The sequence below is a fragment of the Arachis ipaensis genome, chromosome B1 (assembly GCF_059453495.1).
Source record: "Arachis ipaensis isolate K30076 ecotype BB chromosome B1, ASM5945349v1, whole genome shotgun sequence".
Classification (NCBI taxonomy): Eukaryota; Viridiplantae; Streptophyta; class Magnoliopsida; order Fabales; family Fabaceae; genus Arachis; species Arachis ipaensis.
This window is the reverse complement of record NC_142436.1, coordinates 12968037-12980580: the sequence shown is the minus strand read 5'-3', so window position 1 is coordinate 12980580 and position 12544 is coordinate 12968037. Positions and strand designations below refer to the sequence as shown.

Below are 12544 nucleotides of genomic sequence, written 5' to 3'. Positions count from 1 at the left end.
ATAGAATAGTTTGTCTAAGGATAAGGCAGTACGATTACACTTTGTGAGTTGTAATGGGAGGTCTTTTATAATTTTATTGAGTAAAAGTGTCATTTTGTCCTTAAGGTTTATTAAGGTTTAGGTAAGTCTTAAAGTTGAGTAAAAAACTTGAATTCATAACCGTGAAGTAATTCATTTTGTTGAATTTCACTTTTATTTTAGTTGATTTTGTATTATTTTAAGAGTATTGTATCGTTTTTGTTCCTAATATTTTTGTCTTGTTTAAGTCTCTAACATTTTAAAATTGTATCAATGTGTTCTATCGTCAACTTTGTTAACATATTACTAACGACAGATCAATATTAAGACGATTTTGAAACGTTAAAAACTTAAATAAGATAATTTAAATATTAAAACAACTTTGAGACTTACTTCAAAATATTGAAAATAAAATGATATTTTACTCTAATTTTATTGTATGTGTATTGAGAGGAAGAGAGAGCTTTATTATTTTTTGTTTTGTACAAAGAACTTTATTATTTAAAATGTATATTTTCTTTCGACTCATTTTTACTTTATATGTTGCAATAAGCCAATACTGAAATATAAATTTAGCATATGATTATATTTTCTTCTCGTTATCTTTCAACAGAACTAGTCATTAGGCAACAAAAGCTAAATTACTTACGTCAATTATTCTAATTGTAATATTAATCCACTAATCGTCAATTAGCATATCAATTAAGGTATGAGTTGTCCACAATTTCTTATAACAAAAATGTTATGTATAAATAAAAAATCAATCATAAAATTAGTCATTATGTATTTATGTATAAATATATATTATTTAATTTATTTTTATGTATATTTATTTAATTTGTTTCATTGTTAAAAGATTTATTTTGTTTAACTTAATATAAAATAATTATATTGTTAAATTTGATCTAATATGAATTAAAAAGAAATAAATCAACTCAATAAAAAATAATAAATAGTAATAATTAACTTTGAAACACTAGCTAATTAATTAATAACCAAATCAAAGCTTAGATTCCTAAATATAACATTATTAATTAGTGTGTTTTAGAAGTTGGTTAAGAAAAAAAATATTATCTCTATATTAATTATTTTTTAATAAAATAGTCTTGTCTATAATAATTATTTTGGTTAAAAAAGTTTTCAAGTGGTCTTCACTCTTCACAATTGATTAGGAAATAAAAAATAGTTAAGTACATAGATATCCCATCAAGTATGTCACACACATACTAAAACCCTAACTCACCTCACGTTACCTCCTTGAGCCCTTTTAAGTTGGATATCGGTGTGCCATTACAAGTACTTCTATCGTCGTTTGAAATTAGAGGTATCATCTATTATCATCACATACCAATTTATCCATCTACCCCTCATCAAATTCCTGTTCAGGTAACCCTATCTGGCTTTAACCCTAGGAGATAGACTTTATTAAATTCACATTCGATCTTTTGTGGATATTAATCGAGTTAGTTTCAATTTTCAAAACATTATGGGTCAGTTTTCTTAGCGTTCAGATTTTGTGTTAAGAAATATTAGTTTAATGGTATAACATAATAATACTTTTATTTTCTAAAAAAATAAATATTTATATACATAAAAGGAACTCATATCTCCTATTAAGTTAGTGATTGGCATGAAGACTGCTCAACTTTGCAAAATATAGCTGATGAAAGTTACTTGGATGAACAAAAGTGAACTAGTATTTGGGTAAAGTTCATCCCTATTAATTCACAAAATACGTTTTTTCATTGTGGCAGTCCAAGCAAAAGATTTCTTAGGTTTGCGTCTCGGGGCGAAGTTGAGACCAAACATCTCCTTGTAAGCTTGATCTGGCTCCACTGTTCCAACCAACCTTGTAACAATGGCGGCACTCTCTCTAACACGATCCATGTCTTCTGTGTCTGACCATAATAGGTTCGCCAATTGCAACCTCCTATGCTTTGAATGCCTATCAATACGCCATTCCACATACAGCTTGTTTCTCTCACATTTTGGTAGCTTCTTGTGCATCTTCTTGCTCAACATTTGTCTCTCTTTCTTAAGATATTTTGCGCTATTTGCAAAGGAAAACACATCACGTCATCAATCTTATCTTACAAAGTCATGAATCTAAAGGTATCAATTTAGTACTCCAAATGACTATGGATGAGTTTAGCTTGCCTTTTAGAAAACGTAAAGCTATTTTTTTTTTATAAATAGAAATACTTTTTTTTCCCTAAAATTAGCGATTCTCTCGTATCCTTAAAATAAAAAAGTTATGTGAACAATCATTCGTATATTTGAAATATAAAATACACATTTAAAATGAATTAAACACCACACGCATTTATATATAAATATATTTTAAATGTGTATTTTGTATTTTAATACGTAATCTATACAGATGATTAATATAGTGACTATTTTTTTATATACATCTAACATTGTTGTACTGATAAACAAAAATATTAAATATATATCAAAATTAACCACTAGTAAATTTATGTATAAATACGTGTATAGTTTAATTTATTTAATATTAATATGTATTTTGTATATGTATTTTACACTAATGATGACTAATTTTAGTAGTTAATTTTAATGTAATCCTATCATAATCGCTTAATAAAACATATATACATGCATACTTACCTTGAATCAGGGGAAAACGTTTGTTTTAGATAAGACAACCTTCTAAGCTCTACCTCCATATAGATAGAATCTGATGGATCCCCTTTGAAGAGAAGGAAGAAGTAACTCCTATGAATTAATGAAACATTACATACATTCCAGAGTTCAACAATCTCTCTTTGTAGCCTCTTAAATTCTGAAGGCCAGTTTGAATTTTTTTCATCTTCAGATTGCTTTGAGCCCAAGGCAACATCTTTGGATTCCTGTCATGCAAATAAATAAAGTTAAAGAATGGTCTTTTTGTTAATAATATGGTAGTGCTGCTTTTTAAAACACTGTCATTGAATAACTAGATATAATGTATATTTATACACTTAATTATATATCTTTTTCTTTTGTATATATAATTGTTTTGTAATGTAATATTAGCAATTAAATCATCTATATCTAGCAGTTTCAAAAGTAAGTATAAATTGGAAGTTCCAAGTTGAAAACTATCAAAGATGAAACAATTAACGGTAGCCAAAACAAGAAACTGTTAAAGTTGTCAAATTTGACAAATCAGACTTAATTTGGATAAAATTACCATGATAACTCATGTTTTCTCAGATACAACTACTGCAAGTTCATTCCTTCATCACCAAGTCATGTTTGAATTAATATTTTATTCACAAAGTGTTGCCTATGTTAAAGGCATGTATATGTGTCTGTAATGTGCTAGGTTCCATGAATGAAAATGCTTATGATGAAAAGCTTCTTGTCTTTTTTTTTTTATTTTTTTGTGAGTGCTAGTGAATTTGAGGGAAAAATATGATAGTGTCATTTATGTGAGTAATCTTAGATCAATTAATTGTGGGTGTTAATAACTTAAGCGCAGTTTGCAATGATAGTTGTTTAAATAACATTATTGATTTGTTAATGTATGCATAACACTTACATCTTTAGAAAAAAACAAATTCACCAAACAAATCTTTAGAGAGATTTACTAATATTTATATATTTTTTTCCCTCTATATTAGTAGAACTGCATAACAAAGAGGAATGCTAGAGGACTAGTAAATTTTGTGATTTGTAATCATCAATTAGTCATTATTAATATTTTTAAAGGTGTAAGATTACATTTAATAATGTGGAATTACTCACTTTTCTTTTACTAATTAAGTGCGGGACAAATTTTAATAAAAGTATTGACTCCTAAACTTTCTCGATTGGAAATAAGACCAATATTAAGCTAGATTGTTATAAGAATGGAGAAGCATACCTGTAGATTATTATTAGAACTTCCAAGATCTATCTTTTCCTTTAGTTCTGAAACTAAAGAACCATTGGCATCAATGTCCTTAAAAGTAACCCTTCTCACATGTTCTGGAGTAGTAATGGAAGCACTTTCCGGTGGATTCCCATCGCGAAAAGGCGAAGCTCGTTCGGCATCAGCATCATAGTTCAGTGTATGCGACCTACTTGGGAATCCCACAGGTCTCTGCCTAAAGTCTTTTCCCATTCCCACGACCATGGGAGTTCCATATCGAGCTATATCTTCCTCGTCGAACCAATCCGGAGAAGGATCCCTCATAATGCTTGCTTTACAACTTGTGCTTCTCGTCATTTTCGCATACCCTGGCCTTGGTGATGGAGATAACTTGTTTCGCAAGGGAAGAGGAATAAAATCTTTCTTTTTCTTTAATTCAAAATATGCATTATTCTCCTCCTGTGTACAGTCAACTTCAGTCAACTTTTTTCCTCCCAGTCTAATTGTATTTGCCTCGGGAGACGAGGCACTAGAGTCTGAAATTGTGCCTTCAGAGTCAATAATGCATTTTGTTTTTTGCTTAGTGAAGTTGTCATCATCATCATGTTCTTTAGTGTTGTTTTTATTTGAATCAACATCAGGAGTTAAAATTGGTAATATCAAGGGAGAAATTCTGAGGGGAAGATGCTTTTCCAAGTCGGGGAGTTGGAAAAAGTTGTCATCAGAACTATTTCCATCTGAATACAAAGAATTTTCAAAATATTTTATCTTATCAAAACTGTTCAAACTAAATAGATTTGGTCCATCTTGTTGGTTTTCGAAGTCCCATGACCTTCGCACGCGCAATCTGGGATAGCCAATATCCAAGCTCTCCTGCAGGTTTTTGATGAATAATTAGAGTTAAATATGAATAAGAAAAAATTTATATTTCTATGTTTTCTTAATTTTAATCGAATCACTTTCATACCAAAACTCCAAGAGTAAAAAGTGTATTGTACGCATAAAATAGTAGACACTATTTTTAGTTTGGTGAAAATTTGCATTTAATTGTCTTTATATGAAATTTATAGTAAAAAATTATTAAATTATAATTTAATTAAATGTATTAAATATAGATTTTTATCTTTTTGTATATCCAATCTTGTGCACAAAAAAGCAGTCACTAAAACAAATACTATTATAGTATACATATTGAAATATAAAATATAAAATAAAATGAATTAAATATATATATATATATATATATATATATATATATAATGACTTATTTGGTAAATAATTTTTGGTCTTCACTTAATACTTTTTATCTATTATCAATATCGAATTATCTATTACTAGGGTATGTTTGGTTTATACATTCATTTTAAATGTTAAAATGTTTAACGTTGTTATAATTTTGTAAGAAAAATTGAAAATCTAAATAAAAAAAGATAACAAAATTAAATTATTTTCAGAAAATTTTAAAATAATAAAATACTAAAAATTAAAAACCGAAAATATTTGTTCAAACAAACAAGCCTTTCATATTTTTGAGTAGGCAAAAGGCATGTGCTTACAGATTCAGAGGAGGACAACTCGTCCCCAACAACTTGAAGCATGTCTTTAATTTGAGATTGAGCAAGATCCCGTTGCATAGTTAGATCTGATATTTCTTTCCTTAACTGCAAGTACATAACAAATACTTCATGCATATTCAACTTTTAAATGGACATATGCTCAAAACTATAATTTTTTTAAGGAATTTCATATATTGAAATATTATATTTATGGTGAATTTATATTAGAGCATTTTGTGTTTAATTTTTTTATCTCACTTTTTTTATTTTAAAATTTTTGAAAAATATAAAATAAAGATATAAAATATTCTCATCATTTTCATTATTTTTATCGTACCTATTTTTGCAAAATTTTGAAAATTACAAAATAATGAAAATGGAATTCCTTATTATTATGTTTTTTAGAAGTTTTTCTTAGAATGAGGATGTGTCTAAAAATGAGCACATTTTATTGTTTTCTATTGAAATAAAAACAACAAATCATAAAAATTTTGAATAAAAATATGTAAAAATTTATATGCAGATATCTTCAGATGAAATAATTAATTAAGAACAATTAGATGACGATTTTAACTATCAATTTCATGTGAAGATAATTACATGTTAGTCTTTATTAATATGCCACGAATATTAATATACTTTGATAAAATAAGGAATTCTATACTTCCTAAAAAGTAAGGAAACTACTTAGATAAAGATGTCAAAAACGTCTTTTTTTAAAGATATTTTTTAAAAATTAAAATTTAACACATATAATCAATTAAACTGTGTTATTTTTATTAAATTAGACCGAACAAATCAGTTTAATCAAAAAATTAATAAATTAAATTTTAAACTGGTATAAATTAATAGTTTTTTATAAAAAATGACTACAATATCCCTATTATAAAAAATAACTAAAATACCTCTATTATATATATATTGATTTTGAAAACTCTAAATGCTAACCCTATGACGACAAAGAAAAAAAGGAGCTAAAATTTAGAATTCTCAAAATTAATATATATAATAAGAGTATTTTAGTTATTTTCTATAATAGGTGTATTGTAGTAATTTTTTATAAAAAATAATATTAATTTAGACCGATTTAAAATTTGATTCATCATTTTTCGGTCAAATTAATTTATCTGGCCTAATTTTGACAAAAATAACACAATTTAATCGATTATATGTGTTAAATTTTAATTATTAAAAAATATCTTTTAAAAAAAGACGTTTTAGACGTCTTTATCGAAATGGCTCTCAAAGAGTAATTCCATTGAAAATTAAAAAAAATCCTAAATCTGAATCTTAAAAGTTAGATTTACGTTGGGTACCTTCTCAATTTCAAGGTCTTTTTCTTTGAGCACTTCTACAGAATTAGATTTTCGTTGGGATGTCAATGATGCTCTCAACTCAGTCTCCAATCTTGTCAACTCTTTTTGCAATTGTTTGACCAATGCTTTATCAGACAACACTGCGTTGACTTGTGGGCTAGTTGAAACTTGACGAGCACAACTTGCAAATAAAAGGGTGTTTCTAGTTTGCTCAGCATGGCTTCTTGCTGGGCTCATGGTGCAGATTATTGCAGTTTTGGCATTCCCTCCTAATGAAGATTGTAGTATGCGAGTTAGCTTTGAGTCTCTGAAAGGAATGTGTCCACCTTTTCCCCCTTTGCTGCAATTCAATTAGTTAGTTAACTTTCTTTACACTATTTTAAGTTGGATACTACTAGATTGTCCTAAATCTGAATGCACTACAATTTTGTCCTCCTAACTTTCTATATAAAAATGTTATCTGCATATCAAAATTAGTTATTTTATATTTTTTATAAATATATATGTTGTTTAACTTATTTTTAATATGTATTTAATATTTTAATATATTATATTGGTGGTTGATTTTTTGTATAATGTACATAGTTGTTTTTTTTAATTATCTTCTTAATTTTTAAATAAAAAATTTTGAGTTTTTTATCATTTTAATATTTTTTAACAAATAACATATATATTTAATTCTTTTGTGAAATAACATATATATTTAATTCTTTTGTTAGTGGTGTTAATAAAAACCTAATGTAAAATGTTAGGATATGCCATTAGATAAGTTGACATATCAGGAAATAAAGAAAAGGTGTGTGAGAGGCCAAATAATCATCAAAATAAAAATGTGAATTAAATTTAATTTTGATGTCTTCACAATGTAAAACATTTTACATAATTATATAATTACATTTGTTTTTTGAATGATCATTCATGTAAACAATTTAAAAGATAGTTATTTTTATTGATAAAATGGTACGTAATTGATGCATCAAAATTAAATTCAATAAAAATTTGGCGAGTTAATTGTAACACATTCTAACATTTATCAAATTGAATGAAACAAAATGGGAAAGCTAACCTGAGTTTACGGATACAAGTTCCTAAAGTTAGTAAACTTCGATTAATGTGGCTACCCTCTTTCAACCTTGCACCAGCTGCATGGGTTTGTGATGCACGTTCACTCCCAGCAAGATCAATAAAATTCTGCACCAAATAAAAAATCCAACATTTTCAATTTCTTAATTTCCTTTTTACATAATAAAGTAATTCTCACGTATATATTCTCCTGAAATTTGCATGAATCTTTCGTACCACAGAGGCAGCAAGAGAGCTTGATCTATCGATTACCAAAAAATCGCATGGACAGCTTTCAACTGTCTAAGAAAAAAAAAACAGAACATAAGGCTAAGAAATGTAAGCAATAATGTAAAGAATCATATGGTCTTTTGAACTAATTGTAACTCTTCTTTAAAACTAGTTATTTGAAAGTTTTACTCCTTTAAAATATAAGATTAATATGTTCTTTTATATAATAATAATAATAATAAAATTATTTATTTTTGAGTTTTTCTTTAAGTAGCTTTTGAAAATTTGAACCCAAAGGAAATACCTGATCTAATCAAAATTCATTAATATGAACTTTTTACTTTTCAAAACCATTTTTGGGAGCTCAAAACACCCTATAAAACATTATAAAAACTATAAAATAAAATAATTTTATTAGTTTATTGTTATAGAAAAACAATAGCATATTGGTAATTTAATTCAAATAAATGACACTTAAGTAATCAATTTTAAAAATAATAGCAATTAAGTAAATAGACTTATATTGAAAACTAAAATACTATGTGTATATAAAAAATTTAACTACTAAATCAGTCGCCATATATATATATTGTTTGATTTGTTTTTAATATTTATTTTATATGTTAACATGTATTTTACACGAAATTGATTTAATAGTAATTTTCTGTCTATACAATTATACATACCAGTTTTAGAATTTGATGAGATCTGGAACTTGCTTCATTCAGGGATGTCTCCCCTATCTTCCTCTGAGCTGATAAAAGCAATCAAATTGTATGAGGAATATATTCTAAAAAGGAAAAGAAAAATAAAAGACATATAGGAGAAAATAGATGAAGAAAAACAAAGTAGGAAAACCAATCAAAGCAAGCATATAGTTCAAAACCATCCTTACCTTCACAAAAAGAAAGAAGTTCTTTAAAATGATTCCAGTCACGTAGAGTTGCCTCAGTGAGTCTCTCAACAACTGTCCCTCTCTGTTCAAATAGTAGTTCTGTTAGTTACTTATAAAAAATGTTTTGCTAACACTTGAAAATTAACCACTCTTAACTCAAATAATACTTTTTTTTTTCTTGGCAATCAAACTAAATTCACATATATAATCAAAGGTTTATTATAATATTTTTTGAGATAAAATTATAAACCTTTTTTTTTTTATTTTTAGAGTTAAATTAGTGCTTTAATTTAATACGCTCAAGAAAACATATATTATTTACCTCTGGATCATCAAGAAGTCTGAGAGGCGTAGTATCTGCTGTAAGGAGGTCCCTGACAGATTCATTGTAGATCTCCAACGCTGAAAATTTCAGAACAAATTCCCTTTCTTCCTTTTCCTATAATTAAGGGAACTTAATCCAAATTAAAATAAGGTTTTGAGAAAGAAAGTTAATATATACATTGTGTTCGTCAAGCGTATAATTATTATTATTTACCTTCTGTATATGGTTAAAAATGTCTGCTACAGCATATTCAGTTACACCACTCATAGTGTATGTCTTTCCACTGCTTGTTTGTCCGTATGCAAATATGCTTGCTGATCAATTAGACAATCACATTAACATGTTAATATGAAATTTTCATGGGTTTCCATGCTTATGAAATAGTAAAGGAAGATCCACACACTTCTAAATCCTGTGACAAGCATGCTATATACCAATATAAAATAAATGTTGGAATATAAAATATATTTTGAAAATGAATTAAACAACGCATGTATTTATATATAAATATATAGTGACTGATTTTTTTTATATATATAATATTTTTGATCTTGTAAAAACTATAATCATGTTATATTTACACTAAAATCAGCCACAAAATAAACTATATGTATAAAATACAAGTTAAAATATAAAATATATATTAAAAATGAGTTAAATAACACATGTATTTAATTATTTATACACAATATATGATACTAGATTTTGTAACTCATTTTTTTTTGTGCACACGGTATCTTTTGTAATATGGATATTGTCTTAATTACTAATATTGTGAAGGAATTTGTTTTTGTTAATAAGCACCAATTATTGTTTAATACAAAAATGAGAAGGGCCAATATTATGTGGTTTTACTGGCAAACGAAAAAGTACTTAAGAGGAAATAAGAACTCACAGTTGATGCCTTTGAGAACTGAGAGAGCAACTTCCTTTGCTGCTGTTTCATACACCTGCCTTGTGGGACAATCCGGCCTAAATACTCGGTCTACACCCAAAACGTATATAAAGTAAAGTGCAACAATTAATCCTAAAGTTATAAACAACACCACATGGTGAATGAGTTGAGAGGCAAATTAAAGCATGTTTGTACCAAATGTATATGATGTTGGATAGAGGGACCTCTCTGAAGCTGAAAGGTTATTATTGTTCCGGGAAGCGACGGTGGTGTCGTTAATGCATTCCCAATCACACACATCATGTCTACTGATCTCTTTATCGTTCAGAGGCCTCAAACGAACAGAGACAAGAATTCTCTCCTCACGCCCCGCCGCCTCTTGCGCTGCCTCCTCCCCTCCAACCAAACCCATTTCTCAAAAGATCTATGATATAGAACTCTTCTAATGAATGAAATTGGCTTTAACTTATAGGGGAAAAAAAAGAATTTTATATTTGGAGATGTCAAATATCACAAGGTCCTAACTTTTGACATTGGAATATGATGCTTTGTGGAGCATGCAAAATTCTCAATTTGGAAAAGGAAAATTTACCCATGGTGACAAAGACTGGGGAGTCAAATCATCAAACGAGAAATCCTTCACGGACTTCATGAGTTCATGGATTCAAAGAGGGGGGAAAATGGCTTGAAGCTGGATTAGTATGAAAAACAAATGAATGGATATAATTTATTTTACTAAAAATCCTAGCATTGCTTTTTGCGGTGCAGTTTCTTAAATTTAGTCCATTGAAGATTGAATACAATCCGGTTAAATACTCCATAAATAGAATAGGAGATCATTCACAAAATAAATATCATGTAAAATTGAATCTAAGAAACAATCCAAAATTGCAAAGTTTCATAATTCATTTAACCTCGGTTAGTATTATATTATTGGGAAAAGCTCAGTATACAAGCGATTAGGGCTTGTAATTATTACAAGTTCATTAACGCCTAATCCACTAAAACGCGTTGCAACTCCTACGTCACTTACACGCGCTATACAAAGATCCCGCGTTTGTATAACTACCAAATTTAAAAGATTTGTTTCCTTCTTTGTTTTCCTTCTTTCCAAATTTCATCGTTCTTCTTCTCGCGCGTCTTCCCCTGGTTTTTCGATCGTTCTTTTCTTCTCCTTTCTCATTGGTTTGTTCTTCGTCATTGACGTTAGTTCTTCTCTCTGTAACTCCAGCTTCGTTTTCTTTTCGATTTTCTGGTTTCTGAAATCAAAGTTTGAACTCGTTTTGAAGATAATAGATGATTCAACCTCAGATTGTCAGCTGAATCAGGGCGAAGTGGAGCACAAATAGGAAGGAAAACGAGATTAAGAATCAATTGATTACATGTAGCAAAGAGGAAAAATGAAACCCTCATAGCAAAGACTCATTTGATAGGAATTGGAATGATTTTCTGCTAAATTTTGGTCTTGTGGACAACAAGTGGCTTTCAGGTAGTGTTGGGTTAAAATCTGCAGCAGAGGTGTAAATTTAATTTTTTATCGGGTGTATTTATAGTCTGTGTTTGGGTGTATTATGCAGATCTCTATGCAGACCGTCATATATGGGTTCCAATCTATTTGAAATTCTGGATCACCACTTCATATTATAGTACCTATAAATCAGACATTTTGAATACACCAGAGAGAGTTTAATTAATTTTGGTCTTGTGGACAACAAGTGGCTTTCAGGTAGTGTTGGGTTAAAATCTGCAGCAGAGGTGTAAATTTAATTTTTTATCGGGTGTATTTATAGTCTGTGTTTGGGTGTATTATGCAGATCTCTATGCAGACCGTCATATATGGGTTCCAATCTATTTGAAATTCTGGATCACCACTTCATATTATAGTACCTGTAAATCAGACATTTTGAATACACCAGAGAGAGTTTAATTAATTTTGGTCTTGTGGACAACAAGTGGCTTTCAGGTAGTGTTGGGTTAAAATCTGCAGCAGAGGTGTAAATTTAATTTTTTATCGGGTGTATTTATAGTCTGTGTTTGGGTGTATTATGCAGATCTCTATGCAGACCGTCATATATGGGTTCCAATCTATCTGGATCACCACTTCATATTATAGTACCTATAAATCAGACATTTTGAATACACTAGAGAGAGTTTAATTAATTTTGGTCTTGTGGACAACAAGTGACTTTCTGGTAGTGTTGGGTTAAAATCTGCAGCAGAGGTGTAAATTTAATTTTTTATCGGGTGTATTTATAGTCTGTGTTTGGGTGTATTATGCAGATCTCTATGCAGACCGTCATATATGGGTTCCAATCTATTTGAAATTCTGGATCACCACTTCATATTATAGTACCTGTAAATCAGACATTTTGAATACACCAGAGAGAGTT

At 28.7% G+C, this 12544-nt stretch overlaps 1 protein-coding gene across 1 annotated transcript; it reads right to left on the bottom strand.

Moving 5' to 3' along the window:
- Window positions 1-1689: 1689 nt before the first annotated feature.
- Window positions 1690-10566, bottom strand: LOC107646507 (kinesin-like protein KIN-7H). The gene is made up of 13 exons (XM_021117566.2): window positions 10350-10566; window positions 10155-10244; window positions 9473-9573; window positions 9257-9373; window positions 8935-9016; window positions 8726-8793; window positions 8046-8111; window positions 7813-7937; window positions 6747-7086; window positions 5431-5535; window positions 3887-4747; window positions 2647-2888; window positions 1690-2068 (listed from the first exon to the last, which is right to left on the bottom strand). The coding sequence occupies exons 1-13, from the start codon at window positions 10564-10566 to the stop codon at window positions 1744-1746; spliced, it is 2739 nt and encodes a 912-aa protein (XP_020973225.1). The 3' UTR covers window positions 1690-1743.
- Between the last annotated feature and the right edge of the window lie 1978 nt (window positions 10567-12544).